The sequence below is a fragment of the Etheostoma cragini genome, chromosome 20 (genome assembly GCF_013103735.1).
Source record: "Etheostoma cragini isolate CJK2018 chromosome 20, CSU_Ecrag_1.0, whole genome shotgun sequence".
Taxonomy (NCBI): domain Eukaryota; kingdom Metazoa; phylum Chordata; class Actinopteri; order Perciformes; family Percidae; genus Etheostoma; species Etheostoma cragini.
This window is the reverse complement of record NC_048426.1, coordinates 12,284,630-12,300,454: the sequence shown is the minus strand read 5'-3', so window position 1 is coordinate 12,300,454 and position 15,825 is coordinate 12,284,630. Positions and strand designations below refer to the sequence as shown.

General features: G+C 40.5%; 3 protein-coding genes across 6 annotated transcripts; 1 reads left to right on the top strand and 2 right to left on the bottom strand.

The window, feature by feature from the left end:
- The first annotated feature begins 67 nt into the window (after window positions 1–67).
- Window positions 68–7,717, top strand: orc3 (origin recognition complex, subunit 3). 2 transcript variants are annotated; one of them, XM_034859243.1, is made up of 20 exons: window positions 68–269; window positions 428–479; window positions 555–652; window positions 1,030–1,168; window positions 1,431–1,535; window positions 1,700–1,860; window positions 1,974–2,113; window positions 3,408–3,567; window positions 4,281–4,394; window positions 4,537–4,670; window positions 4,841–4,904; window positions 5,002–5,118; window positions 5,241–5,320; window positions 6,012–6,145; window positions 6,258–6,352; window positions 6,457–6,554; window positions 6,677–6,818; window positions 6,911–7,027; window positions 7,331–7,410; window positions 7,604–7,717. In XM_034859243.1, the coding sequence occupies exons 1-20, from the start codon at window positions 246–248 to the stop codon at window positions 7,707–7,709; spliced, it is 2,160 nt and encodes a 719-aa protein (XP_034715134.1). In that variant the 5' UTR covers window positions 68–245; the 3' UTR covers window positions 7,710–7,717. The 2 variants fall into 2 exon arrangements, with proteins under 2 accessions (XP_034715134.1, XP_034715135.1); XM_034859244.1 differs by lacking the exons at window positions 7,331–7,410; window positions 7,604–7,717 and adding an exon at window positions 7,225–7,330 and having other exon boundaries at window positions 6,911–7,026.
- A 372-nt stretch (window positions 7,718–8,089) lies between these two features.
- On the bottom strand, window positions 8,090–11,152 carry LOC117936356 (akirin-2-like). 3 transcript variants are annotated; one of them, XM_034859283.1, is made up of 6 exons: window positions 10,905–11,152; window positions 10,401–10,574; window positions 10,058–10,201; window positions 9,781–9,930; window positions 8,810–8,881; window positions 8,090–8,692 (listed from the first exon to the last, which is right to left on the bottom strand). In XM_034859283.1, exons 2-6 carry the CDS (start codon window positions 10,570–10,572, stop codon window positions 8,682–8,684), a joined length of 549 nt encoding a protein of 182 aa, XP_034715174.1. In that variant the 5' UTR covers window positions 10,573–10,574; window positions 10,905–11,152; the 3' UTR covers window positions 8,090–8,681. The 3 variants fall into 3 exon arrangements, with proteins under 3 accessions (XP_034715174.1, XP_034715175.1, XP_034715176.1); XM_034859284.1 differs by having other exon boundaries at window positions 10,401–10,610; window positions 10,905–11,084; XM_034859285.1 differs by having other exon boundaries at window positions 10,401–10,599; window positions 10,905–11,084.
- Window positions 11,153–11,908: 756 nt separating this feature from the next.
- LOC117936343 (cannabinoid receptor type 1B-like) lies at window positions 11,909–15,776 on the bottom strand. Its single transcript, XM_034859253.1, has 2 exons — window positions 15,513–15,776; window positions 11,909–14,771 (listed from the first exon to the last, which is right to left on the bottom strand). Exon 2 carries the CDS (start codon window positions 14,693–14,695, stop codon window positions 13,268–13,270), a length of 1,428 nt encoding a protein of 475 aa, XP_034715144.1. The 5' UTR covers window positions 14,696–14,771; window positions 15,513–15,776; the 3' UTR covers window positions 11,909–13,267.
- Between the last annotated feature and the right edge of the window lie 49 nt (window positions 15,777–15,825).

Below are 15,825 nucleotides of genomic sequence, written 5' to 3'. Positions count from 1 at the left end.
TAATTTAAAACTTCACCCACCTAATAAGATGAACACACACGCTCTGAACACAGCTTTCTTCAACTGTCTATGGCTGAACACAACCCTTTCCGGAAACGTCACATTGGCGGGAAGTAGTAGCTAGTTTGTCAAATAAATCCAGGGCAGGCAACATTTTAAACCAAAATCTCACTTTTATCCAGACGGCAGTGCATGTCACTGACTTATCTATCTGAAATAAAACAACCAGTAACGTTTCACGCAAGATGTCTACCTCATCTGTGTCCAAGGTAACTTAATATTCTGACGTTACGTAGCTATAGCTTCATAAACCTCATAAAACTCATAAAACGAGCTGGGCAGTCGTGACACAACATGGCCATCGTATCTTTGTTTATGTTCCTAGTTAACTGGCACTGCTTGTAACACATGGACGTTGATATTTCAGGGCTGCTTTGTTTTTAAGCCAAGTGCAAAGAAGAAAAAGACACTCAGTTTGGGTGAGTTGTGTCAATGTTTAAATGAGAGTATCCTCACTTGATATGTTACACTGACCTGACGCCATTTCTCCACAGCGGATCATTTCATCCATGGCTGTGACGGTGCTGAGAACAGTGAAAAGCGATTCAAACTTTGTCAGTATCTATGGGACCAAATTAAAACGGACACAGAGGTAACAACAGAGATGCAACATGTTGCTCATCTCACCCAACAGAACATACAATAAAAGTTGGTTAAAGGTGGTAGTGTGCAACAATTATTTGGTAACGTTACATTTTATTCAGTATAGTCATTGCACTGAACATGTATGACATGTTTTGGAGCTTTGCGAGGCCCATTAGTGGTGTCTCAACAACTTATATAATACAAAGAGATTCCACCCCAATTCCACAAGCCCATCTGTGATTATTTTTGAAAAAAACCCTCTAAAGACAAAGGTAAACAATGGTGTTAAAATAATAGCCTCTAACAGGGTCTCAAACAAGTTATAGACTTGAAGTTGGTAAGTAAATAAAGTCTGACAAATGTTGTTTTTTTGCGGCTTGCAAGGTTTTACAAGATGAGCTCAACAGGAACATCTTGGACAGCTTGCTGGACTTCACGAGGAAGTGCTCATCCACTCGCCTACACAGTGACTGGGCGTCACAGATGAGAGCCAGCGAGATTCCCACAGCGGCACTTGTGCTTGGTATGTTGTTGACGATGCAGCAGCACATATGACATTTACTGATTGATCATTCAAAGAACAGCCAATCTAGAACATAATGGGAACAAATCCTGTTTGATTGCTTTATTTTGACCAGTCTTGTGACATATCTTGGAGTATTTTTTTTTTTTTTTTTCAATGGTAATCTAACATGTCTGAAGATGTCATACATGTTCAGTGCAATAATTATACTGTAACAAAGATAAGAGTTATATAATTTTTCTTCTTTTGATATCCTCCATAGGTGTGAATGTCACGGACCATGACATGACCTTCCAGAGTCTGTCAGACCTGCTCCAGCAGTCTGTTACTCCTCACGTGGCCTCTGTACAGGCCAAAGAATGTGGAGGTCAGGGTCTTAGAGGATTGGACTCCCTTTTGATTTTAAAGAATAATTACTCTTTTTTTTTTGTATCTAAGAATAATAATGGTTGCAGCTTATTAACTATTTTGTCACGTACACCCGTTAAAGTTTGTGCTTTTGTATTTTTATTGTTTGCTTCATCATTTCAGCATTGAAGCATTTGATGAAGAGGGTCCTGGAGAGGTTGATGGGCACGGTTGTGACTGTAGATGATGAGGAAGAGGAGGCTGAGCAGACCAGTGCTCCGGTCCACAAGAGCGTGCACTGCTCTCTCAGTTCACTCTGTCATTGGTACAATACAAAAACAAAGGTGGGACCATAAAGCATTACTACTGTACATGATTTTACATTTGCAGCTCGTTGCATGAAAAAGAGTTTGATCATCTAAAAAGCACTTAAAGCAATTTTCCCCCTGTACTTTAGAAATCCAGCACGGGTACTCCTGGAAAGAAACGTAGTTCTCCTGTCAGAGACGATCCGCAGCAGCCTCCCGTTGTAATTATTTTCAAAGATTTAGAGGCTTTCAACCCTAGAGTTCTTCAGGACTTCATACTCATCTGCAGGTAACGATAAAATCTAACTAAAACAACGTAACTGTTTCCTTGCAATTTTGTTAATGCATCAGCCTCCTCCTGTTTACGGTAATACAATAAAACAATCAACTTAGATAGATAGATCCTTTATAAATCCTTTACAGGAAATAACAGCCACAGCGGCTTCAAGACAAACCTAACACCACATTTCCTTAAATATCCTCTATACCTAATAATAAGTAAAAATACAATAATTAAATACTACTTGCATAAGTGCATAGTTATTGATATGAATTATAAAACCTTATAGCCACTGGTAAGAAGGACTTCATGTATCTCTCAGACTTACAAAGTAAGTAAGTCTGTGGTCTGATTCCGATCAGACCCAAATATCAGCTTGTACACAGTCTCCAGTTGTTTTAATTATGACAGAGTAGCTCTCAAAATGCTCTACGTGCGATCTGTTGCTGAGTTTAATAAACAATAGACTGTATATGATTCATAACCTGAACAGATTTAGTCTCTCTGACTTCTAAACTTAACTACCAGCCACACAACATATGGTTTGTAAAGAACAGGCCTTTAAATCAGACAAATAGCAGTTTAAATCCCTCCCATTCAAAATCAATAAAAGGTTTATATAAAACGTCATGCTGAGTCGATTCTGAACCAATCAGTTGAGAGGCCGGCGTTTCCCAGCATGCTCTGGATCGGCCTGCGTCTTGCAGTCGGTGAAAAGCAACTGCGCTTCCTGCGTCTCAGAACTGCGACCGCTTTGCCCTCATGAGATCATCGTTGCGTACGTGTGCATGACGTCAGAGCAAGTCGGTCACAAATCTAACCGGCATGCGACGGGCGGCGATCGCCAGTGATCGATTCTGTGCACACCTGGCTCATCTCGAACGAGCCTAATCTTGATCAGCTTGTCCAATCTGTTTCTGCCGTGCAGACACCTCCTCCCCAACAGGCCAGAGCCAATAACAAAATACTGGCCACCACTGTATGATATAAACTGCACAGCAAGGTTTGGAAGATGTTAAATTACCTTAGCCTCCTTAGAAAATAAAGTCTGCTTTGTCCCTTAAGTACACTGCCTCCATAGGCCTCCTCCAGTCCAGCGTACTGTCAAGCTTTTAACAATTTTGCTTTTGTAGCCACCTTACCATACACCCTTATTAGTGTTTAACTAGTGTTCTACCAAGTGACCCACTGAGGAAAAAGTTAATTCATCACCTTGTTAAGAATATCCGGTCTTCTATTGAAAGAGTTTTGATTAGGCTTTGTAAGTTGAAATGTCAAAACTGTATCTCCATGTTCTCCTCAGCCGTTACATTGAACGTCTTCCCCTGATGTTCATCTTCGGTATCGCCACGTCACCGAGCACCATCCAACACATGCTGCCCCACTCTGTGTCCTCCCTGCTGTGTATAGAGCTCTTTCAGTCCCTCTCCTGTACACAGCACCTGGCCACAGTCATAGACAAGGTAGTTTTTCACTCGCACACACAGTACTGTGCAAAAGAAATACTTTCAGGTGATATGCTGGAGACACTTGCATCACGTTATGAGCTTCCAGAACTGACCGCCTTTCTGTTAATCTCTTAGATCACATTTGCCAAGCTTCCATCCAATGTTGTACTATTAAAGTATAAAACCTGTCATATTTGAGGTACTCATACAGATTTTAACTAGCCTTGAAATCCAGATCCAAATCGGAAAGATCAAGGGTCTGGCATCGAGTAATGGAAGTCGCACATTTCGAGGGGCATGCATTTGAAAATCTCACTGCACACAATTGGATAATACTACGACCAATCACAACAATACACAGGGTGACTTATCCAATGGCCCATACGCTTAGCCACCAGCGGAACTATTGGAGCTGGCCCGCCTACATCAGATACACAGATGTGATTGGTGCAGCTCGACTACAAGGGTATAGTTAATGAGCAGCAATACTTGATGCCAGAGTAACTCGCTGAGCAAATTCAAATTGTGCTCTCGCAAGAACTCTGTATTTCCAGGGTAGCATTTTACACGGCATTGTAAAAAAAATACTGGGTACTGCACTACGTCTAATCATGGGGGATGCTGCAACAATCACTGTACAACTGTTTCAATTGAGTTTTTCTACTATTGTGTCAGCTTAAATGAAATCCATTGAAGGTTATTGTAATACGTGTCTTTTCTGTTTCCAGTTGATCCTGACAAAGCAGTTCCCTTTTAAGCTCAACGGTAAGGTGATGCAGGTGCTGATTGGCATCTTCCTCTACCACGACTTCTCAGTGAGAAAGTTTATCAAGGGCATTCAGGTACAGGGTAGCACGTAAATACTTTGTCCATTACTTATCAATTCATATCCACTGTTTGTACCCGGTGTGTTTTTGTCTAGTTCAGATGCACACACACACACACACACATGGTAAATAAACTTTGTGTTTTGTCTTGGTGCAGCTGGCCCTGCTGGAGCACTTCCACTCGCAGCCTCTCAGTATACTCTGCTGTAAGAAAAAGGAGGCCGTGCTTAATGTGATGCAGCTGGATCACCTCGACTTGGAGAGGATTAGGCACCTGCTGTCGTTCAAGAGGTACACACACACACACACACACACACACACACATTCACTGACAATTTGGTTTTCACATATGCAATGACTCTTAGTGGACAGACAGCATGAATTTTCATGTGGTTTAGTAGCCTGTTATATGGTTTCAAACTGAGCCTTTAAATCAGGTCCACGTTGTGTGTTTTTCCCAGGTATGTAGAGAAGCAGGAACCTCAGGAACAAGTGGATCTGTTGACGGATGACACTCATTTAAAGGTGCATTCTTTGTTTTCTCTATATATCTGAGGCATTAGTCAACAAGTGTACATACCTGGACAACATCTAATGCTCCAGTTTGTTTGTGTTTTAATAGGAGGTGTGTCTAAAGCTGATCAAAGACCTTCACAAATATCACAAGAACTATTATCCTATCCTGAGGTGTCTCCACATTCTGACCTCATCCTTACCTCGGTACCCCCTTGGAAAACAGGCAAGAAATAACTACTTAATAGGTGTAAAAAAAAACAAAAAAACGTTGTAGTGTTGAAGTTTTAGTTACAGTTTTTTTTTCTAACTGGCTTGATGTAACACTGAATTATCCACGTGTTACAGATCAGAGAGCTCCATTTAATATGTCTGGAGAAGAATGTATGGGAGAGTGAGGATTACCAGTCAGCAATGAAGCTTCTGAAGTAAGTCTGGATATTTAAACTGTATATCAACAAGTATGACTAACAAAAGGAGGATAATTAGTCTTCATTGCAGACTCAAGGCACTTCAATAAAGATTCTTCTAAGGTCATTCAATTTTAAATGTGTAATCATACCTTTGTCTCATTTGTAGTAGTCTGGCTACTCCACACTTCTTTAAACCAATCACAATCGTCTCGCGTGGTGCTGAACACCGGAGAAAAGCTGCGGGGCCGCTGCAAAATAGGCTCTGAAGACACTTGTTTTGGTAGCTAGCTGTCTGGATTTCCCCTGCAGAGATCTGAGAACAGGTTAACCATAGTCCTCATAAATCGACCGGAGTTTAAAATGCAATCACAAAGGAAGCCCATGGCAACGGATATCCGGCCTAAATGAGTAAAATCCGGCAGATTTTCTTGTGGAAACAGAGCAATCCCGGAAATGGAACCTCGTGGATATAGACTACATTTGGAGTATTACACAGTAGTACTTCCTTCCTAGTCTAGTCTTTATGTACACGTTACCACTAGTTGGCAACATATTAGGATCCCGATGGCCTAATAGCCATTAATATACAGTAAAAAAAAACAACTTTTGACTTCGGCTTTTAATTGTAAACATAAACACCCCAGTCTGAAGTCAGGCACTCAAGCTGTACAATTCAAATTGTAAATCTCCTATGCTTTCGCTCCAGAATGCTGGCTAAAGATGAGCTGATCGCTTTGCTACAGAGGTGTGCGGATATTCTGCAGCCCGCCAAGTCAAAGAAAATAAAGAGTGCTCTTGTCCAGCTGGAAGACATGCTGGCCAAATTTAAGCAGCTGGACAGTAAGTAGTAGCACGCATTCACCCAGGAATATTCTCTGTTCTCAAATAATGGTAATTGTAGGTTATGCTTATGCAAAATTCCTTTAAATGATCTCGTCTTGTTGTTAAACAGCAGTAGCTGCTGAACCTCCCCCCATTGTGGAAGACAGTATCACCTCTCCATTAAAGAATCTTCAAAAGAAAACGGACCTGGCCCAGCTGCAGAAGGTTTTCATGGTTTTCTGAAGATTATCGTAGCAGTATTTCTGTAAGGGAGATTCTCCACTTTGCTGATGTGTTTGATCCATAAATTGTCTGGTTACATATTCTAGACGCTGCTGGAGATGAACGAGTCTCGGAGATCCAAGAACCTGAGTCCGTTCGAGGTTCTGCGAAATGAAGCCCTGGACTTCATTGACAGCTTAGTGAAGTGAGGCACATTACCTTCTTGCTCTGCTGAAAGTGTAAAGATTTTATACACGCATTAAATTACATACATTTGGTAGAAATTCTTCTTCGGCTAACATCTCTCCGTCCCTCTCTCCCACCTAGGAGTCACCTGTCTCCCCCAGAGTCTCAGATACTGTATGAAGTTTGCTACTACACTTCTTCCGCCACTGTGAGACGCCACCTCAACGCAACACCTCGCACCTCCATTCAGGCTGCACTCAACAGTCCCTTCTATTATCTTCAGGTACATGTCTTATCAAATGTCTACCTTAACATGAGAAGTAACTGAAAGCGATGAAAAGTACTTGTGCCTTTTATCGGAGCCTCTTCTTCCAGAATGACCGCCTAAAGGCTGAGGATGGGACCGTCTCTAACGCTGCACCTGATATCTGCATCGTGTACAAACTCCATCTGGAGTGCGGCAGGCTGATTAACCTTTACGACTGGCTGGAAGTGAGTTTATATACAGAGTAATTAGATGTTTGTCTAATAATGTAAATCAATCCTTTTTGTCTAATAATTAAATTCAACCAACATCTTTCAAGGAAATACAAAAGCTGATAATGTTCTTACACATTCCATTTTAACTTATAATACCGGCACCTTTGCCCTACAAACTTTGATGATTGTTGATTTGTTTTTCATTCTGTAAAGGCGTCATTGATCCTGAGGATCACTGTATCATGTTATTGATCTGAAAATCAGCCCAGAATGGACTGGTTACTGACATGAATAAACCTGTTTATTTACTTCCAGGCCTATGCCACTGTGGTTTCTGCTGCTGAGGGTAACGAGCCAGATTCTCCAGATTTCGGGAAAGTGGATGAGGTCAAACAGTATCCTACTTTATCTATGAACGGGTTTTTCCCGCCATGCTACACCAACATTTTATTATTCACTTAATGTCATAATTGTTTGCTCTAGGGACATGTAACACAAGTAGATTCATACAATATATTACATGAAGTGATTTTACTTTGGCCAGAGTATAATACTCAATTGAGAAATGTTCCTTAGCTTGTTTTCTAGCGCTCGTTTCATCCGAGCTGTGTCGGAGCTCGAATTTCTGGGCTTCATAAAGTCCACCAAGCAGAAGACTGACCATGTGGCCCGACTCACCTGGGGCGGCTGCTGACCGCGCACGAAAACTAACCACGCACACGTCTTTAACATACGACTGTGGCTGCAGTCTCCCTTCAGTTGTACTGTATTTTTCCCTGTAATAAAACATATGGCCGTAATGTCTGATAATCAGGATACCGTACACGTTATATTCTTAGCTGTGCAATGAGCAAAACACATTGTACCTTGCAGAGATAGTATAAACATACTGTATGTTCAACAAGTATCTGAAGTGATACGATTCTCTAGAAACTTATCTTGATGTGGTTTAACCAATATGTTCCTATACCGCAGACACAGCATAAATGTCAGGTATCATTTCCTTGAGTCAATATTATTACAATAGACAAAGACGACTAACATAGAAATGAAATGTCTAACATGCATCAAAACAAGTTGGAAGATTTTTATTGTTTATTTCCCAATAAGTACATTGGTTTCAAAATAATACCGGCAAAACAAAAGTCAAAATAAATAAAACACTGGTAGGGAGAACAAAAAAATCAAACTAGTCCATTTAAAAAAAAGCAATGAACATGAACTGCAAACATATTCTGTTCTGCTGTGTTTCTTCCACTACCTCTCAGATTGACCAGCAAACCTTACTTAAAACTCTTGCACTGCTTTATCATATTTACATGTAACAAATGAAACAAGTGACAAAGCCTGGAATGCTGGGAATCATTACAAAAGTGAGATAACTGTAGATACGCGTACAGCAGGAGGAACATAGGCCACTGGTAGAGATAGGATCCATTCATTTACATAAGGAAGCACCTAGTTGCTTACAACAGAGAGGTAACAACTGACAACGGCTTTGTATATAAACATTTGCCCAAAGACAGAAATATGGCACAGTAAGAAAAGTTTCATTTAAACTAGCTAAACTGAATCTCTTAATGAGGTTTTTCTTTTTCTTTCTTGAGATATCACGTGATAGCTTGCAGCAAGAGAAGGCCGTCTTGCAAAAATGTCTGGGCCACACTCAGGAAACATCTGGAGAATAAAAAAATACAGAAACCAGACGTTATACTTTCAACTTCAAAAGGCAGATCAAAAACCAAGATCTAATGCTTTTGCCAGTGAGGCAGAAATGTGGAGGAAATAACTCACAGCTTGCAGGTTGCTCTCCAAATCGTCGCATTAACTGATCATGTGTGAACTTCACAAAGGTGTCGTATTGTTCTGAAATGTTACAGGACAGGAAATAAGAATTACTATTGTACAACGCGACGTGGAACTTTTGAGCATTGGTCCTATATATTATTTCCCCAGAGACTAGTCTTCTAACCGTTACACATCACAATCTTACTAAAATAAATAATACAAAATGTACTGGGTCAGGAATCAATCATTCTCATATTGAAATCGGGCTTTGTAAAGTAAAATTACAATCCAACGTTTGCCTGTTACAGTGTCATTATTCTGAGGATATGTTTCCTTGGTTAACTGTAAACACAGTAGGGCTGTGCAATTACGATTTTGGCTCCTAATGAGCACAAAAAGAATAATTGCAAAAAATGATTATTTTGCACATTATGTTTTGCAACTAAACCTATTATGTCTTGTGTTCTGAATTTACAAAGAAAGATAAAACAGAAAAAGTATGAAGGGCAATTTAACAGGTCAAGGTGTTTGCGCTGATGACTTTGTTTCACAGTTGTTTTTTACTTCAATAAATGCAACATCATTCCAAAAGTTAATGAATAATAAAATAATCAAGACTATAATTTATTTATTATTATCTATTTATAATTTTTTTACAGCAGGTCGGACAAAACTCCTTTAAGACATGACTTTGGGTTAAGCAATTTTCATTTTATAGATTTAATTTTGAATTTAGTACTGATCATCTTTCACAAGCAAAAAAAACAACAACTTTAATGGTGCTGCAAAGATAAGTGCATTAATCATTTGACCGGAAATTGACTAACAACAATTTTGCTTAGCAACCAGCAGCAACAAACATTTACTGGTTCTTGCTTATCAATTGTAATGATTTGAAATTGGATACCTTTAGGTTTTGGACTGTCTGTTGCTTTGTTATGTTCCGAGTCATAACAACTCACTCTGTGTGTACCAACCTGCCAGTTTTGAAGTCATGGTCTCCTCATACTCCTCCCGCACCTTCTCTTCTCTTTCTTTCAGCAGGCGTTCACAGATCATTCCAACTTGTCTGAGGGTGAATAATGGCTGTTCTTTTCTAGTAGGAGAAACACTTCCAGAGGATGTTCCTGTACAAATCAAACAAAAACCTAGCGTTAAGAATCATGGCATGCGTGGTATTTCTGGGGTGCCAGAGTACATGACACAGTAATTCCTGCGCAGTTTATCCCGTAGGCAGTGTGTAACTCAACCAACCTGGCATGCTGGAAACACTCATAGTAGACGACTGGGATGGGGACCCTGGAGAATAGCCGCACTCTGACTGATGGTAGCCTCCATCTAGATGCTTCCTCTTTTGAATGCGTTTGTACTCCTGCTTGATGCTGTTGAGGATTTGTTCTAGTGGGACAAAAGAAAGACAGTTATGGGGCTACAAACAGCTGTCGTATTAGGAGTCAATAACTCAACTTTAACATTAATAAGCACACTTGTCGTCTGTTTTTTTTTAGAATGAGACTTAACGTGTCGCTAATGCATCTCAAGCCCCATGGCTAGCCATCAAGCAGGCCAACATTAACGTTAGTAACGTTGATATTACCTGCTCTAAGCCTTGACGACGATTCCCCAAATGGCGAGGGCTCCATGCTGAGGTACTTCCTAGGGGATGAGGACGATGGGGACACGGGGATACATCTTTTTCTTTTAGGGGACGCAGGACTCATCAGCGGATCGAAATCCATGGTCCTCTTCAGGGTGGCTCCACACGCCATGACTTCAGTTTGTTTAAGTGTGAGGGGGTGCAAAAATACCGAAACACAACAATAATGAAGCGATAACATGATTTCAGTTAACTGCTAAACATGGCTATTCTGTGAAACAATTAGCTCATTACAGTGTCAATAGTTCGGCTAAATAAGTTTCCATCGCTGAAGAATACATGCTATACATACTGCGCAGCTGAGGCTTTAAATATTTGCTAACAAGCTAACGCTAGCTTTGCTTGCTAGCCAATAATCAAAAGAAAACAAAGCTAACGTTAGCTTTGGCTACAATTGCTAGAACATTGCGCTCTGGTGTACATTTGAATTAAACTGTCTCTTACCTTTACGGGGGGGAGTTGGTTTGCTCAACTGTGATCAACAACTCGTGTTGTTCTAAAAGTTGCTTCCCAAAAGTTGAGGTGACGATCCGCTGGCTGCGGGCCAACTGTCTGGGGAGCTAGCTAACGCTAACTTAGCTGCTTGTTTTTGATACAGGGCTGTCGGCTTCTCCGGTCCGTGACGTCACGTGCGAAATGTGCTGCAAAGACCTCTGGGACATGTAGTAAAACAAAACAGGGTAAAAGATGAGGAATGAAAGGTTTACGCTGTGCTAATTATAGGCTACATTTTCCGAAATTCAAGTTTTTTATTTAATTTGGTTACATTATAACCGCATTGTACTATTGGATAAACTACAACTAAATAAATCTGTGTGATCAGTATCAAACCAAAGGGAATAATAAAGACAATGGATTTTTTTGGGATTGGCCTATGTCTCTTTTATTTCCACAGGAGGGCAGTCTTATACAAAACACAGACCCTAACAGTTGACTTCGCTTTATAATACAGTGGATAAAATCTATATTCTGTACACAAAACTATGTTTATTTCTTAGTAACTTTTTAGTTTAGTTTTTTTAAATTTTTTGTTGGGAGGAATATTTTCATCTTTTAAGGCCCAAAAGTCCTCAAGTTAAACAGTTTCAAAATTCTCCTCTGGTGGAACTGGGGGTTGGGGGTCACAGGTAATTGCCAATAATTGAACTTATACCTGCACTATATATTTTGCCTACTGTATTGCTGTACATGTTTATAATATATACATCTTATACCCTTTACTGTATATTCTTGAAATTGCCACTATACTTTTCTACAATACCCTGCTCTTTACTAATTTTTGCACTGCTGGTTGGATACTAAACCACACTTCGATGTCTCAATACTCTGTACTCAGTACTCTGTGCAATGACGATACATATGAATCTAATCTAGTCAAACAATCCAACAGCACACAGCAATAAACATACAGTCACACACAGTCACACTATTAGCCACAGGTGCAAATGTGAGGGTTTGCTGAGATTTTATTGTTATATAGAGAAAGAAAGACACCAGATATGTTGACAAAAGTATGATGAAATAGACACATTTCATAGATTTATTGAATACATGTCCTTGCTTATACATACTGTTTTGAGACACAATGGCACAATGGAGGCTTCACAGCAATACCAAAGCTGTATAGCTTCTCACAAAATTCTGTAACGGTTTTCTAAGCACATGTGAAATAAGCAGCAATGTAACATTCCCAAATCACTACAGACTAAATTTCAAAAAGCTTTTCATATTCAAAGTTGCCTCATCATTTTGCTTTACAAAGTACAAGTTTAAAAAACAAAAAAACATAGTAAAATAACATAAAAATGCCAAATCTTACAATATCATGGTCTTACAAAATCATCAATAGCTGATTTTAAATCACTCATGGGATGCTGATTTTACTTACAAGCAGTGAAATGTCATTGGAAACTGACATTTACACGAAGAGAGACACATTTTCAACTTGCATTACTGCCACAATATTGCTATAGTGTGAAAAAGACAGGACGTGCCATATTTTCTAACTTAAAGCTGACATCTGTAACTTTAACTGTTGTTGCAGAAAAAACTGGTACGACAATATTGTTTACTAAATGAAATAAGGTCAAATTGGCATTGTCAATCAGATTGTGCAACTTACCAACCTATTTTTCCGAAACAAAGTAAAGAGATAATGCACTGTAGAGTCTCTTCACACTGCACCTAGTCTATATCGACAACCAGAGGTTATAAACCGGTGGTTTTGTTCCCTCATATTCTGCCAGATGTTCCTGACCTTCCGGTTTATTTGTGTTGTTATTCTAAACTCGATTCAGGAACATCCTCCAAACTAGAATTTATGAAATTGAAAATGAAATTATATTATGTTTTTTAAATAAAATTCTTATCACGCACTCAACAGCCATTTTAATTCCAGAACTCGCCTCCCTACATGCCCATGTTCAACAAGAACAAGTACCTTCCCAAGGCTATTTTGCACAGACACCACACCATACCTGTGTACGGTGCTGAGCGCCGATTGTGATTGGTTTAGAGAAATACCAATAAACCAGAGCACATTTTTCTCCCATCCCGGAATGCTGTGTAGACTTGGCGGACCTTCTTTCACAACGCTTTAGAGGATGGTCAGGGTGACTATACTCTACCACACAGCTGGTTATAATAATATATAACTATTACAGATTTCAGCTTAAAAGCAACAAAAACTCTTCAGTTCTGTTTCTAAGTCTTTTTTTGCCCATTTCACATTAACAGAAACCTGCAGTGCACTAGTGGGCTATTCTACAATAACTTCACAGTTATACCAGAGCAGGGCAGCTTTTTTCTTAGACTGGCTCTGCAGTAGAAGTCTCAGTCACTCCAGAAACAGTAACCTGGGCTACTTTTACTTGAGTCTTTCCACAACCGGCGCCATCTTTCCCCGCCCCACCCGCGGTGGCTCTCACACTCCTGCTGTTCCAGTCACTCTCTGCGCTGTTGTCTAGAGGCTGCGTCGTTCCCCGGCACATATGGCAGATGTTGAGAAAGGCCCTGCGCAGGTCCTTGCTCCTCATGGCGTAGATCACAGGGTTCACGGTGGAGTTTAGCAGGGTGAGCATGCTGCAAAAGGCAAACACAGTCTTAATGAAGTCGTCCACCTTCCCAAAGAGGTCGTAAACCATGATAGCTAGAAGTGGGCCCCAGCAGATGATAAGGGCCACCAGGATCAGAACCAGGGTTTTAGCTAGACGGAGGTCCATCCGGGCCTGCTCGGGCCTCACCGTCTGCACTTTGGTTCCCTCTGCAGTGTAGACAATTACACTCCTCTGGGAGCTGCGGCTCAGCATGCGAACAGCATGGTGGTGTGACTTCCAGAGGATGAACATGTAGGCGTAGATGATGAACAAGACCAAGATAGTTGTCATCCCGATCCAGAACATCAAGTACTTCTGGTCAATTAGAGGGAAAATATCCGAGCAGACAGAGTTGAGACGCTTGCAGTTCCACCCCAGGAGCGGCAGCAGTGAGAAAACGATAGAGATGGTCCACATCACACTGAAGGCAATCACTGCTTTAGTCTTTGTGACAATGCGTTTGTACGACATGGGCCTGTGGATGGAGATGTAGCGGTCAATCGCAGTGAGAAACAGACTGCCAACAGAGGCGGTGAATGAGGCAGTGACCCCGGCCAGCTTGAAAAGGAAAATATTGGGGCTGTCCTTCCTGTGGAGGACGTGGAAATCCAGGAAGCTGTAGACAAAAATGATGCTGCCTATTAGATCAGCCACAGCCAGGCTTCCTATGAAGTGATAGGAAGGCCGAGATCGAAGCGTCTGGGAGTGTAGGATCACACACAGCACCATGAGGTTTTCCAACACAGTAAATGTACCCAGGGTGAGTGCCAGGATGACGACTGCAAGCTGTTGACCGGGTGTCAGTATCATAAAACACTCCATGTTGTCCACAGAGTCCTCCCCACACTGTGCCACCCCTCCACTGAGAGAGGTGCCATTGATCAGCAGAAAGTCTGTTACATTTGTGGGGAAAATGGGGGAGAGGCCACTGTAAATGACCTCCTTATTTCCAGGGACGAGTCCGGGAAAGGAGTTGCTAATCGAGGCAGAGTGAGGCTTCTCAAAGTGGAATCGGTTCTTTATTAGACTGGAGTCAATGGAGGCGTCGTCGTAGATCGCGTCGTTTGAGCCAAGATACTGGACACCTGTTGTTAAAGTACTCATTGTGGTGCCTGCTACCCTTTGCAAAGCCGACCTCATGGCTGGTTTGTGGCTGTAGAGATGCTCAGTAGAGAGGTATGTGGTCTAACAGCATTACATCCATGCAGAAGGAAATCTATGAAGAAAAAAACAATTGTTTCCCCCCCATAAAGAATATAATAGTCATTACTAAATTCATCTTATTACATTCAATTCTGCAATTGTTTGAAAACACAAAATGTAACATTAATAATTAATACACTGTAGCACAAAATGCTTTTGTTGCTGGGAGATATTTGGGGAATCTGTGTATCAGCCAGCTGACTCCAGAGCAGATGCATCCCAGACAATAGTGGGAAACTGAACAGTTGATGACAAACCTAGGACGCCTCAAGGGAAATCATTGCCTTAAGTATGTAGGACAGACAGGCTTTCTTATTAATTAAAGCAGGTCAGCATTAAGCTGTTTTGTTTTCTCACTAATCATTGGATTAATTAGCATCAAGGGACAAAAAAGAAAGAGTGCATGTATCGGTCCAATTATCCATTTACATTTTGATGTAAGTAATGATGATATTAATTACTAACTGTTACATTTGCATTAAGATTTTGGAAAAATATTTAGTTTGAAGAGCAGACACAGTGTTGGGTAACATTACGTAACCCGTTGTGAATGCAATAGGTACATTAAAATAAATTCTTAAATGATGTTTCAAAATACAGTTTTGATCCAATAATATGTATTGAGCAATAACAACCACATAAGCCTGACTAAATAAATTAGAATAACACAGAAATAAAAAATAAAAAATCACAAGATAAACATAAATAAAATCAAAAATAAATAAATAATTAAAAAAAAAAATGAAAAACGTACCTTGATTTTCTCGTCAAAACAAATTGGCCATGATGCAAAAAATAAAAATAAAAAGTAAAATTGTCACTAATCTGGAAGTAAACTAGTCTGTTGTCTTCATTATCTTCACCAACAGTTGCAGCTGCTCCACAAAGAACTGGAAGCCAATGGGAAATTACAATTGTTGTTGGTTTGACGATCTGCCGGTGCTGACTCCCTGAATACTGCCAACATATAATACAGTAAAGACGGGCAGGCAGCCGGTGGGGAGAGAGAGAGAGAGAGAGAGAGAGAGAGAGAGAGAGAGAGAGAGAGAGAGAGAGAGAGAGAGAGA